Source organism: Vidua chalybeata, chromosome 8, assembly GCF_026979565.1.
Source record: "Vidua chalybeata isolate OUT-0048 chromosome 8, bVidCha1 merged haplotype, whole genome shotgun sequence".
NCBI classification, from domain to species: Eukaryota; Metazoa; Chordata; class Aves; order Passeriformes; family Viduidae; genus Vidua; species Vidua chalybeata.
Window position 1 is genome coordinate 23177803 of NC_071537.1, and position 22771 is coordinate 23200573.

General features: G+C 36.9%; 1 protein-coding gene across 1 annotated transcript in view; it reads right to left on the reverse strand.

Moving 5' to 3' along the window:
* DLG5 (discs large MAGUK scaffold protein 5) overlaps window positions 1-22771 on the reverse strand; it is a 95068-nt gene that overhangs the window by 2868 nt on the left and 69429 nt on the right. The window contains exons 16-32 of the mRNA XM_053949269.1: window positions 21142-22161; window positions 18433-18571; window positions 16525-16672; window positions 15903-16024; window positions 14857-14946; window positions 13479-13647; window positions 9628-9790; window positions 8619-8752; window positions 7873-8037; window positions 7315-7498; window positions 6238-6386; window positions 5767-5937; window positions 5244-5440; window positions 4401-4544; window positions 4088-4215; window positions 3213-3322; window positions 1332-1441 (exon numbers count right to left, since the gene is read on the reverse strand). Of these exons, the coding sequence (XP_053805244.1) occupies window positions 1332-1441; window positions 3213-3322; window positions 4088-4215; window positions 4401-4544; window positions 5244-5440; window positions 5767-5937; window positions 6238-6386; window positions 7315-7498; window positions 7873-8037; window positions 8619-8752; window positions 9628-9790; window positions 13479-13647; window positions 14857-14946; window positions 15903-16024; window positions 16525-16672; window positions 18433-18571; window positions 21142-22161 (3343 nt within the window). The remainder of the gene's footprint in view (window positions 1-1331; window positions 1442-3212; window positions 3323-4087; window positions 4216-4400; window positions 4545-5243; window positions 5441-5766; window positions 5938-6237; window positions 6387-7314; window positions 7499-7872; window positions 8038-8618; window positions 8753-9627; window positions 9791-13478; window positions 13648-14856; window positions 14947-15902; window positions 16025-16524; window positions 16673-18432; window positions 18572-21141; window positions 22162-22771) is intronic.

Genomic DNA, 22771 nt, shown 5'->3' on the forward strand with positions numbered 1-22771 from the left:
TAGTTAAAGACAGGGTATGACCTACAGCTCCATGACTACCCTAACAGGTACAACATGCTTATGTCTAGCTACATGCTATCTACAGGCTTATTTCAGGTACAGTATTATAACTTCAACAAGCTTCAATGTCAGCGCAATTTGAACACCAACCCTCTCTGACTACCAGAAGTGTTGATGACAGCTGGAGTCCACTACACACTGGCACCAACAGCAGGAGGCCTTTCCCACAGGGCATATGAGAAGATACACATAAGACTCTTGGACTGAGTGTCCCTTCCACTGTCAGGCTCAAACTAAAATACCACAAATGACTAAACAAGAAGCAGAAGATAACATGTGGTGATGCAATCTGTCCATGTGCATGTCAGGTTCTCTGTAGGTTTAGTATGCATCATGTAAAAAACATTTGTATGGCTATTATATAATACTTTGTTGAGAACACATAGCTTCTCTCAGGATGCACTGAGAGAGCTCTAAACTAAACACACCCTTTTGTCTCTCTGTACTTGGCAGTTACACCTCAAAATATTTCTGTTAGAATCCCATTGTTCAGGGGATGAAATGTTAGGTTTTGGCTAGGTAGGGTGTTTGTTCTTTTTAAATTTTGTTGCCATGAACATCAAGATACATTCAAAAGAGTGGGGATAAAATTATAGGTATGTGGAACAACATGGATACGTACTCTGAAATGAACAGAGACCATCTCCAAACACTGTTTTTTTTTTCCCTCTAGTAAAAATACTACAATCCAAGATAGATTTCATAATTTTATGAAGTTAAAAAGGCTTCTAAAGTTGAATTTAATTATTCCAAATTAGAATGCATGGTCAAGAAACCTTGGACTATTTTTTTCCATTGTTGAAACATTGAAAGGATGTCTCTCAAATCAAAATCACATAGAATTACAGAAGGGTTGAGGCTGAAACAGACCTTTGGCAATCACCATCTGTTAGTTTAAACTACCAGGGGTTTCTGTTATTTTGTTTGATTTTTACAATTTAGAAAACCCTTCTACTCCTTACATGGTATAACACCGACAACACTATGTCAAATCATCAAATCTTGACCATACTTTTTATACTACTGGCTAGTAATAAAACATTTTCAGAACCTCTTTAGATTGTAAGGCTACAACATTCAGAACAAAGGAGATTTCTATCTTGACATTTCCTCTCCTGGTAAAATAAAACAACAGAACATGAGTTCGTCAAAAGGGAAGACAGAATGAAAAAACCAAGGTGCTCATTGAAAGGACATTGATCTTTTGGATTAAAATGCAAATTGATTAAATTACCACTGTGTTCCTACTGAAAGTTTGATTAAATACTAACCTGTAAAGTACTTGCTATACTCCTGTTCTATTTTTTGAGCTGTCTCAAATTGTTCTTTGGAATGCTTTTGTGTAACTTTGTCCCTCAGGAAGATTGGGTCTTTTTGCTCTCTGGAAAAAAAAAACCACAAACAAAAGAGAAAAAAAAAAGAAACCTTGTATGAGAATAATTTTTTAATGGACTTGAAAAGAGTGCCTCTAGTTGGGTAAATACAAAAAGCTAATTCACATGCAAGCAGACTCCTAGGCCCAGAGTGCCATCTACTGTGTTTCAGCAGTATCAGCAGAGTCATCAGGATCATTTCAGTGCTAACAAATTTATTTGCTCTCAACCAAGATGGTATTTCTTTAAAGTTTCAGAGACTGGGAGGCAGTGGATGAAGAAAGAATATAATTTGTTCTTGTTCATATGAATTGGATCATCATCTTATACACATACCAGTACTCCTTACAGAAAGCTGGGCACAAGTATCACTCTTCTAAGGGCTTGTGAAGAATCAGGCATCAAGCAAATACAGTATTTCCATGTTATCATATCTATGACACATTTTTGAGATGCCTCTTTTTCTATTATACAAGCTCTTGAAAATAAAATATTAAAAAAATCCAGAGAAATACAAATGCCAAAATAATTATTGAAAATTATAATTACTAAACTAACCTATCATTGCTGTGGTGCATTTCAGAGAATGCCAATAGAGCTTGCGCTATATTGAAAAGGATGTTTGGAAAACTTTTTGTGCACACAACAGGCAGACAAAATGTGCCACTGCAACTCATACTGATGACTGCCAGAAATGCTTGCTTGACCATTGTCCCTTTCCAAAGAAAGGAAACATCTGTAGTGGTCACCATTTCACTTCCAAAGGGGGTCAAGACATGCCAGTTCCATTTATCATTTAAGCACACAATCCTATAGTGGTAATGAAATATACATCATTGCTCTACATCCTGTTTCTACTTTAAAGTAGTGATACTTATCTTCTTTATTAAATAGATAGTAGTCAAATTTACCTACAGATCAAGAATATAAGAAGTCTATATAAGAAGTCTTCAACTTTAGATACAAAGATAGCACAAGTATAAGATGTCTTAGCAAAAGTGTTTCTCAATATTCATGTTGGGAGATTGTTTCCCTTCTTGCCAAATCAATCTATCAAAATGTGTGAAGGCTTTTTCAAACATCAGGGGAGGGACTGGCATTTGCATGTCCTGTGTTCTGTTCCTGGCTATATTCAAACAGGAATGTCACAATTACTGAAAGAATACAGCCTGAGAAGACCACAGTGTATGCACTATGTGGCAAAAGGGGACTTCCCTTGCTTCATTTACTGGAGAATGAAGGTGGGAAAGCTGAGGCTATGAATCAATTGGCACTGCATCAATACCCTTGGCCCTTCTAAGAAGATGAAGAACACCTCTTTGTCATGGTCAGCATGTCAATGGATACACCTGCATCAGTCTTAACAATGTACCACAAAGGTTAGCAGGAAAGATCCTCCTAGAGGACATTCAGTTTGGTCTCCATGGATTTCTCTGAAAGATTCACTTAATTGTCATGCAACCCAAATGAAGCTAAGACCATATACCTCACAGTGGGTTTTATAAGGACTGTTTTCCCCATTTTACAGAATCACAGAACGCTCTGAATTGGAAGGGACCCAGAAGGATCATGGATTCCAGCTCTTCAGTGAGCGGCCCATACAGGGATAGAACCCACAACCTTGGTGTTATTAGCACCAGGCTCTGACCAACTGAGCCAATCTCAGTGGCTGTCCTAAGAGATTTAAGATGACTAGGATGAAATAAACAATAAAGGTAAACTTAAGGCTTATTTTAAGGTAGAATAAACATTCCTGAACTATACCCCTCACAGACTTACTTGATTTGTTTAGCATTTTTGTAGCGAATAAAAATTACAATAGGGTAGATATGAACACTGTGGAGCCGTTCGATGGCATGAGGAGCGATGTCAAGCAGACAATGACAATCCTAAGATCAAATGTAAATGCAAAACACTCATTCAGTTAAAGAGCACAAGCACACATGCAAACCCCCCATTTCTTCCCCTACTTAAATCACAGCAACCCAACCGAGTTTTGCCATACGTATAGCATTTTGGGACTACTGAGCAATTTGTACCCAAAGGATTTATAACAGAAGACAAAAGATGAAAAACTGCAAGAAATTGCATTCATAGTACCAAAAGCATGCATTGATAGGAAAAAAAAAGTATTTGAAGAATTTATGAAATGAAAACTCAGATTGAAATATATGCATTACACTTTTTCAAAGTTTAAATATTCCTATTAATTTTTCTCTTTCAGAAATCATGAGCAAACACAAGCATTAATAGGACTTTCCATGTGGTTTGATTGAAAACTGTAAGCAATTAACACACTTCAGGTAACATCTGTCTCCAGGATTATGATGATGTTTACATTCTATATGACTGCATTAAATGGAATAGGTAAAAAAATTAAATCCTTTTTTAGAGGGGATAGAGGATGGAATTTAAGAAAATTATTTCTAACTTTATTTAGTAATACTGTAAAAGAATATGAACATTTCTAGTTTCTATAAAGGTGAGTCCATTTTAAATAGTCACATGCAAAAGTAAGGTAAGTTTTATTTTATTTAGCAGCCCGGGGAACAGTTCTCCGAGTGCCTCAAAGGACGATGCTGCTAACATAATTTCCACCCCCCAACATAAGTACACAAATTGTACAGAGAACTACAACATTAAAATTGACTCACTTTTTCTGTTATCTCTTTTATTGAAGCTACAGTTGTCACATCAAAATGCCCACTCCTCCGTTTGTAATCGATGAACAGACAATCCTTCACACCTCGCTCAATGGCTTGCTGGGAAGCTTTCATAACCTCTGTTGCATAGAAGAGATCCCCTTTCATTACTATTCCTTAGGCACAGAACAAGGCTAACAACAATGTCTGCAAATTCAGATTCTTGGGGCGTTACCCATCTTTGTGTTGTCATTTTGTTAATTTATATAGATGTTACTACCATGCATTCTAAGCATGAATAAATTAGCTATACTGGCACACTTACCAAGAGGACATCTGCAAAATTTTCCTGGGGATTCTTTGACCAGCATGTCTTTCACAGCATCAAGTAAAGGTCCTAGAATAAGGACAGGCCTAGGGGAGGTACAGTCCACTTTCTGGACACGCTGATAAGCCAAACTTGCAGAATCTACACACACAGAAGACATTTATTTGTAAAAGCATACATTTCCAGGCATTCCTGAAATAAGCAGAAGCATCCTTACAGGAATTATGAGAAGACCTCCTCTGCAAGGGAGGGCAAAGGGCCCTTGACAAATACAAAATATGGTCAGTCATTATTGACATTTTTCCACTTGACAGCTGAAACTAGACATATTTCTAATTGAACCTATTGTTCAAGTAAAAAAATTGAACTGCTCACCTTCCCCAATCATCCCTAAAAGTGTAAACAACACACAATATTTGGTATCTCTGGCTTGATTTGTTGAGCTCTTACAAGGAAGTAAGCATTGTAACCAACATGATTTTTCTAAAGGAGTGAAGAAATAAAAGTGAAGATTTTGAGTGGTGCACAGGATTTCTGTCTAGACTAAGCAACCTGGACCAAAATTCAATACTTGAAAGGAAGATCAAAACCATGCATCCAAAAGAATCGCCCTCTCCATATGAAATAGTAATGCTAATAGGTCCAGGAAGAAATTACAAAAATATTTTGAAACACACTGGCTTGTAATTTAGTATTAAAAAAAAATCTTATTAGAGATAATGATCGCCATTTGTATTCAGAGCAATTAGAAAGTAACATTATTCGTTGTACTGTGCTGCACCTGATTAAAAACGAAAGAGAAGTAAGGGCAAAGCCCTCCCAAGTCTAAAAGGTACTTGCCATCCAAGAAAGGAATCGAGTCTGTACTGATTGTATCTAGAGCCAATAAATCTTTTCCATCTTTGGAACCACTTCGCTTATGTTTATGCTTTCTTCTGAAGAATGACCTCCTTGCTGCTGCTGACAATGTCTTAGATGAACTGTTTTCATCTTTAGCCTCAGACATGCTATGTCTCCTGTAGAATTCCTGATCCATCCTAGAATAAAACAGACAAAATGGCTGGTATTTAAAGTTATATTTTTAATACTTTTGACAGTATCACAGCTGGTGATGCTGTGCCTGATGCACCCCAGGACACTGTCATTTCTAGTTTACTATTTAGCAGCATTAAAACCAACTTGATACAGCAATATATTTAATTCAACATATATTAAAATATGCCATCCTTAAAATGACATATCTAAGAATTAGCATTTCCCAGAAAGAACAGAAGCAAACAAGTCTTTTATACCACATCTCACTAGTCAGACTTGTAAAAACAAATACTTTTTAAAGATGAATCCTGTAATTGAGCTCACTTACATATATTTACTGGGAATCTGCCCTCTTTCCAGCTTCTGAGCATTCTCATCTAGCTGCCAAGCCATCCAACAACCAAAATTTCCTTGTGGTAGAGTGTCATCCACATATAAAATGTCATCTTTCTTAAAGCTTAAATCCTGCTCCATCTCTGCCACACGGTCATAAAGTGTTCTGGAAAGGAAGACAAACAGGCTCTGCAACTGGTCTCCATCAACTCAAGGGAAGAAAACACCTTCTCTGAAAAAAGTTAACAGATTTAGTTGCATTCTCTACATCTCAAGAACACATGAGTGGAAAGTGAAGACTTGCTATACTAGACTGTTTACTTGCTGTCAGGGAATAGCTGGATAAATCAATAAATTTCAAATTTAAGAAAACATGGTAAAATTTATGTTCTCTCTCTCAGTCATATGATGGTCAGCATATTATCCTAACAGCCTTACGCTGTCATTACCAGTCATGCTCAAATACCTGATGTAGAATCCATCTCCAGGAAGCTCTTTTATCTTATTAAACTCTTCTATTCTGTATTGAGTCTTTATTTTGATGTTTTCTCCAGGCTTCAGCATTTCAAGATAAGCTTCCTCAGCTGTTTTATTTCGCATGTCAATGGACCCATACTGCAAAACACAAAAATAAACATTTAGATGCGAAATTGTATTTTAACAAGCAACAGAAGTAGGTGAGATTGTAAAACATGCAAAATGATTTTGCTTTTGTCACTTGCAGGTTCTATATATAAGTCTTGTCACTTGAAACTCAAGTACAGTTCGCACCTTAAGATGTCTAGTGGGAGACTGAGACATTACAGTGGAAAACAAAAAACTCAAGTGCAAACAGCAGACAGGTACTGTAAGAGAGCACTTCTTGAAAAACTTTACCAAGTGTAAGCTGAGAATCATAAAATTCACTGAAAAAAATTTTCACTGAAAAAGATTAATATTTTTAGGGATAGCAAGTGGTCTGAAGGAAGTCAAACACAATTACAAAGCAAAATCTGGATACTAGAAGTTCAGTGGGAGAGTCTCAGTGCTCACTTGTATCTGAAAAGTTTATAAAGACATGTTTATCACCTTAGCAGTCTTGACAAGTACATAAATAGTCTTGTTTCAGATACAGAAAGCAGAGTCAAAGACAAAATACATGGTTTTCCCTAAACCCTCTTCCGAATTTCATAGTGGTAAGATCAATATTGTTCTCTGTTGTACAGTATCTTTCATATCCTTGCCTTCCTCCTACATACAGCAATTGGATTCAAAGCTTCCCATTTAGATGAAGGGAGCAGGTGTTAGCAATTACAGGTAGATATATGTGAGTCCATCCAACTTCAGGGTATCTTGTGCTATCAACAGTGATAGTTCTCCAGGTTCACATCATCCAGCTACTCATGTGCTGCAGCCAAAACACAAGTTTGCTTTCTGACCATTCTTATCTGGGTTTTGTGGCAGGAGCTCAACAATCACAGAACATTCCACACTGTGGGAACCACCCTCTCTACACCATGCCAGCCATTAGTCAGTACACTGCAGACATTTCTGAAGTGCTTACCTCAAGTATCATGTCACCCAAGACTAGTCCATCAGGTCCTTTTGCTGGGCTGTCATCATCTACATCTGAGACAAATATTCCATACAGGTTTCCACCACATATCTGGATCCCAAGATCAACTTGGGATTTTTTAACAACAACAATTCTAGGTTCAGGGGTCCTTTTGTTTGTGTCCACAGGGCCCCTTTTGACAGAAAGAAATAACACATGCACCATAACTGAAAAACTTGCCATGCATAAAATCAACTTGCCATCTGAAGAATATATATTTCTATAAATATTATTCAGAATAGGTCACCTACAGACAGAGTCTTAAATGACAAACATCACCTTTCCAACTAAACCAATCTTGCAGAAAACTTCCTTCACATCTTGCAGATCTCATGTTTCAGAAACAGTCTGAAAACATGCACGTTTCTATCCTGGGGTCCACTTAACTAATCTGCTGACTTATTTCAACCAGACACAGCATTCACAGAAGTACACCTCCTTATTTAACACCCTTCATATCAACCCTGACCATTTATTTTCCTTTAAGACAAAAGCTTCACTCTCTACCTTAAGGAATTCCGGGGACTTGTAGTTGGAGTGGTTTGTTTGGATGGGGGTGTCATTGTCCCTTCGTCCTGCTCACTCACAGTGTCAATTACGGAATGATTGTCAGGCGTTGCAGCTCCGCTGCCTTGAGGGGTGGAATGATTACTAACAGGTTCTAAGCGAGAACTACAACAGGGGAAATAAACAGAAGAAAAGACTGGTGGGTTAATGCCAAACATTTTCCACTCAAAATTTTTAATTTGGCTCTAAGTCAGTTTTAGAGTATGGGAGATAAACCCCAAACCCTATAATTCAAATGGGCATGCCAAAAAATATATGTTCACCGTAAGTCTATAGCAAAGGCAAAGCTCTGTTTTGAAGTATGATCATGCATCAAAATAGGATGGGTAATTTCATCAGGTCATATGCCTTCTGTAATTAATATTGGAAATTCTGGTTTTGGGAAAAAAAAAAAGTAAAAAATACTTGAAGTATTAAAATTTCATAATCCTAGGAAGACGTCATCTTGGATTTTATTTTAGTATATTTAGGGATTATGCCCAAATAGAAGAGAAAATGTATTTAGATGCATCAAGCATTCTTCTTTTGACAAACATGCATTCACACATTATTTTTCAAAGTAATCACACTTATCAGCACACGTGTGCTCACGTTTGCAAACATATTTGAGTGTATAGAAGTTAGCTACTAGCTAAATAATTGTGTGTTCAGGAGAGCTGTCTTTTTCCAGGTCTAGCCAGCCTTACCTTGACCGTGAGTGATTGCCAAGCTGATACATGTGTGGGTTATACTGAGCCAGAATTGTGATGGTGTCGCACTGCTGCCCAATGATTAGTCGAGCCTGTTGCTCTGTAGCATTTCTCAAATTTATTCCATTAAACTATGGAAAAATTGCACAAACCAGAATGTCAACTTTTCAAATGGAAACCAGCAAGCTCATTCTTTCAGTGTCCTAATTAGTGTAATGTCTAAATGCTCACTTATTCCCACTGGAGAAAACAAGAGAATGAAAATGTTGCTATAGAGTGATTTCTGGGGTTTACTCCTTGGAAGGGATCATCATAATTTTCAAGTATTTTGTAACCTGACAAGGAGTTTAACAATATTTTCACTGTTAAAAGACATACATATTCTGAGCTCTGCTATGATTTGATATCACCGATTAAATAAAAGTTGGTTCAGATCACCAATATGAGTAAATTCAGAATTTAAAGATAAATTCAGATCTACTCAGGTCTATACAGAAACACACTGTGCAACAGAAGGTGCTTTAACATGATGTTGCATTCACAAAGCAGCTCTGTACTTTACAAAATGCTACTCCATGTGTTTATCTAACACAGTAGGCAGAAACATCATTGAGCCTATATATGTAATTTTTTAACCAGGTATCTTAGCTAAGAATATGGCACAGCAACAACAGCATGAAACTTGGTAAAAGCCGGCTGCTTGAAAATGTACTCCCCTTACCAGGCAGAGTATGGGATTGGGACTATTTTGTTTTAAGTACTGAAACTAACTGTCTTACATCTATATGAGACACGATGCAGATATACCATCAAAAGACATTATTTTTACAATAAAGCTTGAAAATGTCACAACAATCACAATTATGGACTACTACAATAGATTATATCCTTTGCTACATCTCACAGTACACAAGGTTTCACAACATTTCTTTTTGTGGAAGGCAGTTATGGCTGCTGTCATACAAACTGATTTATTAAACCTTAGCAATAGGAAGCAAACAATTACCTCCAGTAACTGATCACCATATTCAAGGCCAGCTTGATGGGCAATGCTCCCACCTGTTACTTTAGAAACAAATATTCCACCATTTTCTCCGCTCACAATGGAAATCCCAAGTGGCTCAGAACCCTTCTGCACTTTAACATGGCGTGGCTCTTCCATGTAGGGCCTTTTAAAGAGAAATTTAAAACCGAGTTGGAAAAAATTGCACTTGAACCACCACAATACCAAAATTACATGCAATATTTATGCCTGTCTGAACTGTAATAAAAAAATAGCTTTGAACAGTTACATAAAAAGCACCACTAATTGTCAATGGTCTTAAAAGCATTCCTTTATCACCATGCAATGTATAGTGGCAGAAGTAAATGTACACCAGGTACATGACTGCTCCAAAAATGATGGTAAATAGGAATTATAAATAGAATGGTCATGAAGTTGATAGGAAAGAAGCTTCCAGATGCATATTGTATGAAAGTAATTGAACCACTGTATATAATATGTCATTGTCAAACCATATTCCAGAAGGGTATGTTACAAATACAAATGCTGGGAGCCTTCATTGCCAGTGAAAATAAACATAATGAATAGTAAGGTGGTAAACCAAAGGACAACAAAGCACAAATATAATATTTCATATTTGTATGCTAGGAAACACAAATTAGTAATGAAAATTAAGCAGTTGCAAACTCAAGCCATTAAGACAGCAGTTTGCATGGTAGCATTACAATTACCATGCAAATTCTCCTCAGGGCAATTATCCAAACGTAAAAAAAGCACAAAGTGCGCAATACTGCTCGAGAAGGACAACCTTAGATCAGGCCAACCTCAAACTCCTTAGTGATGAGAACCTAGGCCTAGGAGCCACAGGGATTCTCAGAAAAGACCTATTACGGAACAGATATCTGAAAGATGCAGAAGATTTGAGAAGACAAGAACACTTAGAACAAGACAAACAGTAATAAGACACTAGTAAGTATAACAAGAAAAAGGCTTATACAAAAGAATACCCTGATACATTCCCCTTTCCTACCCCCATATTTGGGATGTATCCACCTGTACAAATGAGGCTGGTCCGTTCATGATGCGCATAAACCAAGAGTAGCCTTTTAAAAAGTCCTGGTTTTCACTATTATAAACTTAAAAATGTCTACACGGCAAGAGGCATCACCAGGCATTAAGAGCTGAGCTCAGTGTAAGTGAAACAACTTGGGCACTAGGTGTGGTGTATTTTTTATTTTAATACTACTATACTGCATTTGACATAGATTAATTTGAATGTTTTCTCTCCTAGCATTTCATTATGCCATATAGATGTTCTCTACATTGTGCCAATTGCTAAACTATTTTATTGTGCTTTTCAGAGACCAAAAGAGTTAACTGGACTTGACTCACTAAAGTGAGTGAGGCTGAGAAAGGTTATTTTTGGGAAAAGTAGGATTTGGAGCTGGGGACAGAGGGAAGGGGACATTGTTTCATAACTGTGCCTATTGCCAGTCTTTGAAGGGATCTTTCTGGTAGCCTTCTGCAGCAGAGGCGTAATAGTTTACCAGCTTATTAATGCATATGAGATAAAAATTGTTGGCTGCTGACATGAATGCAAGTCTGGAACTCAGCCATCTTACATCACCATTAGAGGTAATGCCCTCAGCAATTGTTACCCATGTAGCGAACTTATGATGCTTACATTTTTTGCATGTAACCGAAATTAACTGAATTCTGATAACTTGCAGAAAACTGATTGTTTTTTCTCTCAGGACCATGTAAGCACTATTATATGAAGTTTCTTCTTGTCACAAAATTTACCAAGGTCTATTTCTGCATTAAAAACTAAAACTGCATCTTTTGGAGCTTTGTTTATTGTACCTTTTTGCTTTTTCATCTACCACATCTATTTTTAATTTGTTTCAGATTGGAGTTTGAAGGAATCAAACCTATACAAACATATCTGAGAATTCTAGTAAGAACAGAATGACAGATAACTAGGCCTGTAGAGCAAAGCACTAATAAAGTAAAAAAGAAAGATAACATTAAAAAGGTGCTTTATTTGATAAGCAGTTTTATCAAAATCAAGTGAAGCACTTCTCTATAATATTCAGACTGCCTGCCAGAATCATTAGACATGGAGTAGAGAAAAAAAGTCCTTATTGATGAGTTCTTTTAATTTTCATTTAAATTAAAATCAACAGAACAAATAGAGACATTGAATTTTTTTTATCTATGTAATTATTAATTTTATCTGGGGAAAGGGCAATTGAATTATTTGTATTTTGTGTGAAACAGAAAGCTTATAAAACCCCCCAGAATTTAAACATTTCTTAGGATAGATTTAAGTAGCTACTTTCCTAAACTGATAACTGGTTTAATAGTTTGTTTTGTTTTAAAAACCCACCACCAAACCTTAGAATTATACTCTTTTTAGAAAGTCAATTCAGACTATGGTTTATACATAAGCACACAGCAATGGGGCTGGAACCTGGATGTACTTCAGTATGATCAACATTAACAAAAATTGTTATTTCCCAGAGATCAGAACATATATCTTGTGCTCAAAGACACAAAGATACAGACTGCCAAACCCCAGCTTGTTCAGCTGAACACTCACATCATTAGTCATGTGAAAGAGAAAAGACACTCAGAACTTGCAAGTGACAATCGGAGGAACATTTATACGAGAACAGAAGTTGAGTACACATAGTACAAGTGTCACACTGAAGTAAGAAAATGTAAATTCACAAAAACCTCTTTATAATTGCTACAATAACTTAGTCACAAATTCTTCAAACAAGACAGAAGTTTCATGTAATATTTTATGAACAACTTTTTATTACCACCAAAAAACTTAAAATACAGAATATCCTTATAATGTTATCATTCACATTTTTACGGTCAGCGTTTTTACAAAAATTAAGCATACAAAGGGGTCTTGAAGTCGACATAAATGTAATCTGTTTCATCAGAGCTCCTTTACACTACCAGAATGGCATTTAGCTGCCTTATTGGAAATAAAAGTCTGATTCAAATTTGTGTCTTGCTGTCTATGCTTTGAATTTGTGTAAACCTTTTCATATATTCAGTCTAGCCAGATCATGATAAAATTAAAACAGATGTCCAAGACTGATACTATAAGCAATGTATCTTCGAAATATTCATCATGAGATATACGGTCATTAAACACAAAGCGCATGTTTTTAAGAGAGCTATCACGTTAGATTCCAATTCTGCAAGCACCTACACATACACTGAATGCTATTACTAGCAGTGGTCCAGGTACAGCCAAATGGATCAGTCAGAGTAGTGAAATTGCATCTGTACATGTTCTGTACTGTTTGCAGTAACACTGCATCTGTACTGTTCTTCCACAGTTATGTGCTCAATTTTTCATGGTATCTGGTTATATGGAAACAAGGCACAGTGGTTGGAGCACATATTCTGCAATGCTAAGGCACCTGATATTTAGCTATCAGATGTTACTAGGTCATGTTTCCAGGTTACTAGATGTAACTAGGTTAGTTATGTTTAGATTTCCAGAGTACAGAACAAGGCTATCATAAATAAGCACAAGAGGTAGTTGAGCTGAAAGGGTATATTCCAATTTTGACTGCTCTTAATTGGTGTGACCATTAGTCTAACACGGAAGAAACAAAACCTTTATGAAATCACCTATTCTTAAAATCCACACAAAAATCTCTTACATACTTTCTAAAGAAAAAGGCATTCAATAATAGGACCTGAGATGCACCTCTTCATCTCCATATTTTTTATTTAAATGTTCACATTCCTTCAGACTAGTAAACAAATGCACAAAATTTCCTCAGACACATTGGTATTAAAAACAAAAGATGTGGGGACCTTACCTATCTTTTCTACGTTCTCCGACAGATACGGGGCTAATGGAAATCCTAGGTAATGTAGAAAGGGAGTTCTGAGACTGGCTGCTGGTGAAGGAAGACGTTTCCAAGTTAAGAGGTGACTGGGGAGGAGTTATCAAGCTGGGACTGCTACATTCTGAGTGTGACAAGGAGCCTAGGAAGAGGCAACAGTTGAGTTTTAGTGTCCTGCATCTGTCACAGCTGGCAGATCTACCCAGAAACAGTGAAAGATACCACACACATCTGAGACAAGAAAGAGGACTGACTGTTCACTACCTATTAGTCATGTAAGGGGCTTAGGAAGACCAGGTAACTCATTTCTGACAGTGCAAACCTACTGTCCTTAAGGACTCTGTGTTAAACCTGTCCTCTCTAAGTGTACAAACAACTACTGCCATTTTCAACAGGCGACAACGTTACAGACAAGCTACACCATGAGCATGTCTGAAAAGCATGTTAAAGAAAAAGAAAAGACAGGCAAGAAGTAAAATAAAAATCTAATATGTAGGTTTATGTCCCACCCTTCTCTTTACATAGGAGGTCTATTATGTGACACCTGAAAAAGATAACAGAAGTCAAGCATGTATCCTACACAGAGACAGGAAAGCTCTGACATTTCAAACAAGCTTGATATGACTTAGACTGCATCTGTACCCTGGCTGTACCCTTCCTAGGTAATCTACAGAACAAGTGCCCTGACACAGTTTGCTCCCTTTGAAAAGCTAGAGAAAATAAATCTCAAATTATTAATCACAAATGAAAGCTATTTTTCAGAACTGTATTTGCCCAGTTAGGAAAAGCACTGCACACAATACATTAAGGCTGCAGAACATCTGAGCAATGATGGCAGCAAAGAGTTGCTGATTGCTCTCAGCAAACTCCTGATTCTACAGCACTCCAGCTATTGCTTGTCTTTAAACATCTTCTGCTAAGCAATTTTGAGTGAAGTACTGAAATATTTTCACTGCATTTCAAAGTGTAATTTACAATCAGTGATAAAACAGTAAGCAAATAATATACTTAAAGAAACAACAAAAAAAAAATACAACTCAACTCACTGTTTAAGGTTTCAAGGCATCATTCTAGAAGAAACAACAACTATAAAACATACAGCAATGCTTATTCTTACTTCTGTCTGCACTTTTACTCAGTGTGCCAGTACTCAAGTCAACTATCAGGAAAAACAAGTTTCACTGGAAAGTTTATTTTCTTTTTCAATATTTCCCTGGCAAAATGAAGATTTTGTAACCTTAATAAAATTGTCTTACTTAGACTGTGGTACAACCTGATTTAACAACTGCAAGGGCTTTGTATTCGTTATGCTAAAAACAGTATGACTAAAATTACTTATTAAATAATTCACCTCTGTCAGAGCCCATCATTGACCTTGGATATCTTGGTGTTAAAGGGATCTTAATTCGTTCTGTTCTGTATTGCAAGTTACTTGAAGAACCTATTTTTAAAACACGGAAAAATTAAAAAGACAAAAGTAAGAGCAACTACGATTAACAAAAAAGTACATTTAGATTGTACTTCTTCAATGAGCATTATTAAAGTGGCCTCTAAATGATCAAGGCAAAAGCTTTGATGATTACCCTTATAAATGTGAATATCACAATTACAGCAAATTATCTTGATTACAAAGAGTCAGTATAAACAGAACACAATGCAGCTACACAGTATATATGCAGTGTATGAAAAAAATATTTTTAGTATTTTCCTATGAAATTAAACTTTACTCCAAGTCGAAGCAAGAATCTAACATCTCTGTTCACTAAGAATACATGGGACTTTGCAAGGGGCATTTAAAATATTCTGATTACACTCTGCTTGGATGAATACATCATCAGTGATACTGGTTGCAAATTGTTACAACCCTTTTTGTTGTCCTTATAAAGCTACCATGCTCTACTCAATCTTTGACAGATGCTACAAAGCATGCATTTGCTTTGGTATCATTAGGCTAGGCATAACAAAATATTTACATGTCAATCAACTAAACGTAAGTATAATTTATTTTCCAAGAATACAATTTACATTTGGCCATTAGTCATCCTTGACTTTTTGTTCAGGGAGCTCTCTCCTTTTCTTTCTTATCACGAGCTCATTGAACCTTTGGCCCTGTGTCCCATCTCTCTAAGGATACTTTTAAAGAGTAACATGGAAAGGAGAATCCCTCACACACAGAGACCATTTCAAAGAGACTGTAAAGAGCAAATTAAACACAGCAACTTTCAGGGAACACCTTTAGTCATAAACCCACAAGAAATGAAGCAAAGGAACACCAGAAGCCTTTAGACTCTGCCAACCATGACAATCCCATAACGTGGGTACTTAAGGAGTTTTCCATTTATAATTTTCTCCAATATACAGGAATCCCATAGAAAATAAATCAGGAAAGCTGGTTACCAAGTCTGGCACTAGATGGCAATGAATTTGAGCCATGAGATGCTCTTGTACGTGAATTTTCAGAGTAGTCATTGGAGTGTTTATGACTTAGGTCCAAACTCAGGCGACCTTGATGCTGGGAACTACATCAAAAGAAAAGGAGAATAGGGTAATAGTTAGAACTGGGCAAAGAACCTCAGCAAACAGAAACTGGCCAACAAAAAAATTTGGTTAGCCCATGTGGTGAATAAAATGAATGCTTCTTTTGTTTCCACTTCTACACTGTCCCATCATTTTATAAATTATTAGAAGCCAGAAGAAAAATAACCTTGAAGTACTGTAAAACAGGAGAAAACTTTGTTTGTTTTGGCAGTGACAAGAAAAAATATTAGAAATTAGTTAATTAAAAAAATTAATTTCTTTGTCAGCATCAGTCAGTGAGGCAGAGGAAAACCTAATCCATCAGTTACTGAAAGATATGAAAGCAACTGGCACATCATTTATATGCCATAATGGTTTTGAGACCACTGGATAAAAACAACATACAAAAGCACTATGTTTCACTCTGCACTCTATCAAACTACTAGAAGCAACTTTAATCTAATGGAAACAAAATTTTAGGGAGATATAAGCTTTAAAACACCTGGGATGCAGATGCTGATGACATATTTGGCTGGCAACTGATGGGCAATTGCTGGTGTGAACTCTATGGCTCCATGCAGTATAGATTGGATTTCTCATGACAGCAGTCACTGCAGGACACGGTGCTAAGCTCCTTGGTACTGTCCCTGCTTCAATGATATAAGCATATTCTTATCAACATTAGCATATAAAGTCCAGATTTAAAATATACCTTAATATTTTATAATTATGTACTTTAACATTTACATGTATGATAAATAAAAATATTAGTATACAAATACATTATTAAGCACCATATAACTTTTTTTGATAACACATGCATGTTTAAAATCTTCTTTATAATTCTGTAATCAGTCAGTAATAAAGTGGATTATATTACCAAAAATGAAGCCATTCACAGCATATGATTTTAATATGTGCTAGCAAATAAAAGATTTTCTGTTTTCAAGTACAGAATTTTTCTAACCAGGAATAGAAATTCCAAATTTAGTCATCCAACCAGCATGCAAGATTTCATTTGGCACTTGAACTGGCTGCAGCTATAATTATTATGGTTCCTCTCTTTTGTTGCCTCAAAGAGTCCCACTTCTATTGTGACTTTAAATTCTAATATTTATTTCTGAAATTTATTTCTCAAGCTGCTTTTTAAAGTATGTTCATCCTTCAGTACTAAACCAAAGTATCTCAAAATTTCCTCTTAAATGGGTTCGTAGCATAGGACACAGTAGCAAAAATTTCAAGACATAGATTCAAATTGTCTAAAGTAATTTGACTTGACTTGGTTATTGTGCAAAAAGTATCATGCTAAGATGAAAGTTAACTACAAGGTTAGAAGTAATAATTTTAATACAATTTCTACTGCAATTAAGAGAGAAAGTGAGAGAAGAGTAAAAGAAATCAAAGAAAAGCAAAAGCTTCTTGGTCTGAGCTACTCTTGAGCATGTCTTTCCAACTGATCGGGGCACCATTGCTTGAAGCTGTCCATTGTTCCAGATACACAGATTATTAACTTCATGTTCTCCAGTAAGAATAAAATCTTCCATAACTTCTAGAACTTACAGGAGTTTGGGGCTTTACAAGAAGAGAGGATAAACTCATAAAAATCAGCATCACCTGATTGGAAATTTAATATATAGTTGCTGAAAACTGAAACCTAAAACTAGAAACTAAAGACTGAGCAATCTATCTGACAGCACATTTACCAAATGCTTCTTGACTATTTCAAATTAACTAGCACACAATACCCTAATTACCTCCTTAAGCACTCCATTTAGCCAGTGCCAATTCAAAACCTGCTAACATGAACTTCAATACCAAAAACTGTTCAATCAACTGAGACAAAATGCTGTTTTCTGTTCCACCTAATTATACTGATATATACTGAGCTTCTTGTGAGTCCCTTCTTCAGTATCTTAATATCTCAAACACATTCACATTTAACCTTTCACTTAGATTAAGATCACAGCCAGTTTGGGCACTCAGTATCAGATACCCCAAATGTTTCCAACAGGTAGAACTTAATATGTTTCACTTCCTCAATATCAGATCTTTTCCTTGGAATAATTTCAGAAATGAAGCAGCTAAAGGATACCTTCATTTACTATCAAAAATACTGAAAATCTTACTTTTCCTCCTAAAGGACAGGCTACACCTTGTTCTACACTAACATATTGAGAACTTTTCTGCATAGAAACTCATGAAACACAAATCCTTCAGACAGAAGTTGCTCATCTTCCTTAGCAATTCTTCTGAATCAGGATTCACTTCTTTACAGTCCAAAAGCTGAGCACACCATGTTCAGACTACAACAGACCATGGAAACAGGTTAACAACTAATCCCCAGTATTGTCCTACATGGACAAGTGCCTTGGGGCATTCCTAGAAAGCAGTCTGGAGCTCTGTCACTCACCTGCTGACACGCTGCCAGGGTATAAGGCAGCAGGCACAAAGCCGTCGCTGTGCCTAGCGGAACGTTTGGGGGAATATGGTGCCCATTCCTGGAGCTCTGGAGACAGATGCTCCTCACTAGCTGGAGCATATTTCTGCACCTATAAGAACACAGAAATTTCATTACAGGAAGTTGGAGATTCAAAAGAGTAAAACAGCCAAACTGTGGAACAATAAGCAACTTTCAAGTATCAGTTCCAGAATGGGCCACCACAGTGCTTCTTAGACATTTGTCATTCAAAGATGTCCTTCTATCCATTTTTCCTCCATTCTACTTTGTTACTATTTATTTTGTATTTTTCTTAGGCCAATATTTGCAATTTAGCTAATACCTTTTGCATCAATGAAACACCCAGCATATAGTTAGATTTCTCCTTTAAAATAACGCTTTCATAGGATATTTTAGCTGCTATTGTCACAAGTGTTTGCTACAGAAAATCTGACTAAAAAGTCAGAAAGCATTTTCCTCTAAGCCTGCATTTCCAGATACATGTGAAGTAACTTCTCTTCAACAAGCAATTCAGGTTTTAGAACCTCACAACTTCTGCTCCGTAAATAACAAGTAGACACTGGCGAGTTCAGAACATATGAGAATAGCTCGGACATTGACAGTGATGCAAGAGAGCTGCAAATGCAGAGCTCAGCACGTGGTGTTCACACATTTGAAATATACAACACAAAATATGTGACTGATGCATGTAAAAAGTGAAAAATAATTATTGAAAATGTACTTACAGTTTTTATAACAACAGTATTTTAATTAAATGAAGAATTACTGAGAGCACAAAGACTCTAAAAGGCAGAGGTGCCTTCTTAGAATCAGTACTTGATCATTTTCATGTCTGCACTAGTAGTAATTGTTCCACCTACTATTCAGGAATTAAAGCACGTCTAAATTCATCAACTTATCAAAGCACACAAAATTAACTGTGCATATATACATCTAAGCAAAATTACAACACCCAATATGGCTACAAATTTAAACTACACTGTATTTTGCTATTAAAAATGCTACTTCAGGAGTGAATGCATGCAGACTGGACACTACTGTCACAAGCAACCTGATGTAGTTGCAAAGGACAAGGGCAATTCCACCAGAAAAAAATTTTTAGTGACTAATGTCCACAATTTTGATGTACAGTATCTCTTGTGCTCTCCGGCCAACAATTTTAGAGTTGCAAAGCTCTGCCTATTTTCTGGGTGGACAGGAGAAAGAGAAGAAAAATGAAAAAGAATCATAGAACCTAGTTTTAATTTAATCCTAGAAACAAAAATTAACTAAGACATAAAGTAACCTTAAAAAAACAAAAAAATGTCATTGTAATTCTATTATGTAATTTTCTTCTTTACCTCAAACAAACACCTACTTGCCACCTGTAACACAGCTTGGGCAGCACATCGAAGCAAACGCAGTATGTCCCCATATATCCTTTGGTCTCTTCAACAGTGAGCGCCAAAACCACCCACTCTGTTCCAGCTGACAAATCTCCCGGCTGTAAGTCCCCACCTACATGTGTCTTTGTCACAACTGGTAACTCTTTACTCACTTATTTCTCACGGTATTACAAATATTACTACAATTTTAAGTAGCGTGGTGCATATGCTCATGACAATGGACTACAGCTAAGAATGGGACTATCAATGCTAATGTATCAACTCTATATTCTACATAAAGGAAACACCCCCTATTCAAATGTGTTCAATATCTTGATCTTGTTTCGTTGTTACACACATGCTAAAATATGACATCGCAATATGCCCTCCTTCACTTCCTGCAGTGCAGTTCTTGTGACCTTTCTCTTAGCCATAATGCTCTTCAGACCAAATCTACTGATTACAGCTACAAAATTAAATTCTTATGCTTTTCTTTCATTTGTTGTGCTGGTTTTGGCTGGGACAGAGCACTACTCTCCAGAGTAGCTACTATGATTTTTTTGATTGTGCTGGTAATACAGATATGTTTCAATTTTTTGCTGAGCACTGCTTACACAGAGGCCTAAAGCTCTCCATAACTATTTTTCCCTAAAATGTTTGGAAATGCATAAGGAATGGAAGTAGAGAAAACAAAATGGAAGCAGACAAAAAAAAAAGGCATAAAGACCTGCCAGGCGTTCTCTTACACCAGTATTTTTGCAGGAAACAGTTCACCTTTATAGTGTAATGGGCCTAAAATGCTTTGAATTTCAAATAATATGTACAAAATTATTTTGACACATCGAAAGACAAAAAAACAGTACTATGGGTGGTACACCTTCTTCCATTAAATTGTACAGTGATCTGGACAACCAATCTGACTTAGTAAAACTAGAGAAACTATTTTCAGTTTTTCTAAAGCTGATGGTTTGTGGTTTTATTTATGCCTTTTCATGTTGTCAAAAACATACAGGAGCCCAGATGTTCCAACAAGCAGCATTAAAACCCCAGGTATGGCAGCTAAGCAGAACTCTATCTTTCTGTTTGGTGGACACTGTCTGCTAAATACTGGAACTCCACATATTGGTTTTGCATTTTGTGATAATGCCAAGTGCCAACTGAGCCTGATTTCAGAGGACCTGAATTCTGAGGATAGGCTACGCTTCTCCTGCTCTAGAACATAACTGAGCACCCAAAACCACACTGCTAATATGCTTCAAGGTTTCTAGTTTTGTGCTTCAATATACCAAGCTTCTACCTGAAGTGCAGGATTAGGAATGGGCACAGGGGTCATTTTATGCCTCAGAGCAGGAGCCGATTTTGGCCGCGGTCTTTTAATCTCTGGCTCTTCAACTCTTTGAAAGCCAATGTCATCTTCACAGGATTTCCTTGAAGATAGGTGAGTGCAGTCAATTCCCTCCTCCCGATAATAATGCCCAGCATTCCTGCTGCGCCCCTTGAGAGTAGCAGGGTCCTGTTTAAGTGCCAAGGAAACTGGAGCTTGGGCAGTGGCTGGGCTGGTGGGTGGTGATCCTGTTGTTACCGTAGACTCTGATGCAGAGCTTGCCTGCTGTTTATGTTTAAATTTGATGGAGTCACTTCTCTTAGGAGGAGTTGGAGGTGTTGAAGCCACTTCAGCTTTTGATGGCTGAGGTGAATGGCCTGTCACCTGATTAGGGGAAAGGTAATCCAGTTTGGGAGGAGTTGGTGGCCTTTTGAAAGTATCAGGGTCAAAGATAGATTTCCTTTGTTTTGGCTTTTTATACACAGAGAACTTTTCTGTTTCTGTTGCTGAGATATTAACCATGACTTTTGGCCAGGTACCACCGCTATGCTTAGTTCCATGACCTTTGTCAAATGCTGCCTCAACCATCACACAGTCAGTTCCTGTTGGTTCGTAAGGCAGCCTCCTGTTGTCCAAGTCAACAGCTCCATAGCCTTGGTCCCCATATGTCTCTGGGCTGAAGGAGCTGAGACTGTGTTCTGAATTACTATGGCAACTGTGCACTGTGTTCCTACGAGAGTCAACTCGTAATGTGTTACTAGGGAAAGGTTTGTGATCGCAAAATGAAGTGTTGCCCTGATCGCTCTGCTCCTTCTTGCCATCCATGATGTCTGGATTGAAAATGTCGGTCTGGGTTGAGCTGTTGAGTTTCAGATTTCTTTTATTTTGTGCTTGTATCTCTGATGCATGAACTCTACAGTTTGACATTTTTTCTGAATCCTTCAAATTTTCAAATATATTTTGACCGCTCCAAGATGAACTCTGAGGAAAAACCTAAAACAAAAACCACATGTGATCACCTTATTACTGTGGCTGATTTCTGTTTAGTATGAATCATATCCCAGCCTCCTTGATTTATCTATACCTGAATATACACTTAATAATATCTTACAATTCAAAGCACAGAACAACAGATAAAATGAAGCTAGAGAAATTTTAGTAACACTTTCAGAGCAATTCCAAAAGGGCAACTCCACATGGTGGCAAAAGTACTCAACTGAAAGTGAAGGGACCTGCCTTTTACTTCTGCCTCTGACAAGTGATGCCAATAAGAGAAATTTCATTGCCCACCTCCCCTCAAACATTTTGTCTTACTTTCTTAAAACCTCAAGCTCTCTAGATCAGAAATCACAACTCAAAATCCATGTGACAGGCTCAGAATAACAGGATTCTAAACTCAAAAAGCTAAACAGAATACATGTTTTATAGAAATAATCCTGCAAGTCAAAAGGCTTGTACTTAATCTTCATGATAGCAAGAGTTCAATTTTCTGCACAACTCCCTCCTGACAAAAAGCTAACTTTCTTTAGTCAGCAGGCAGTTTATCTTTCACATACAAAAGTGCTGCAGTGCTGAAGCAAAACCCAAGAAGCAGCAAGCAATT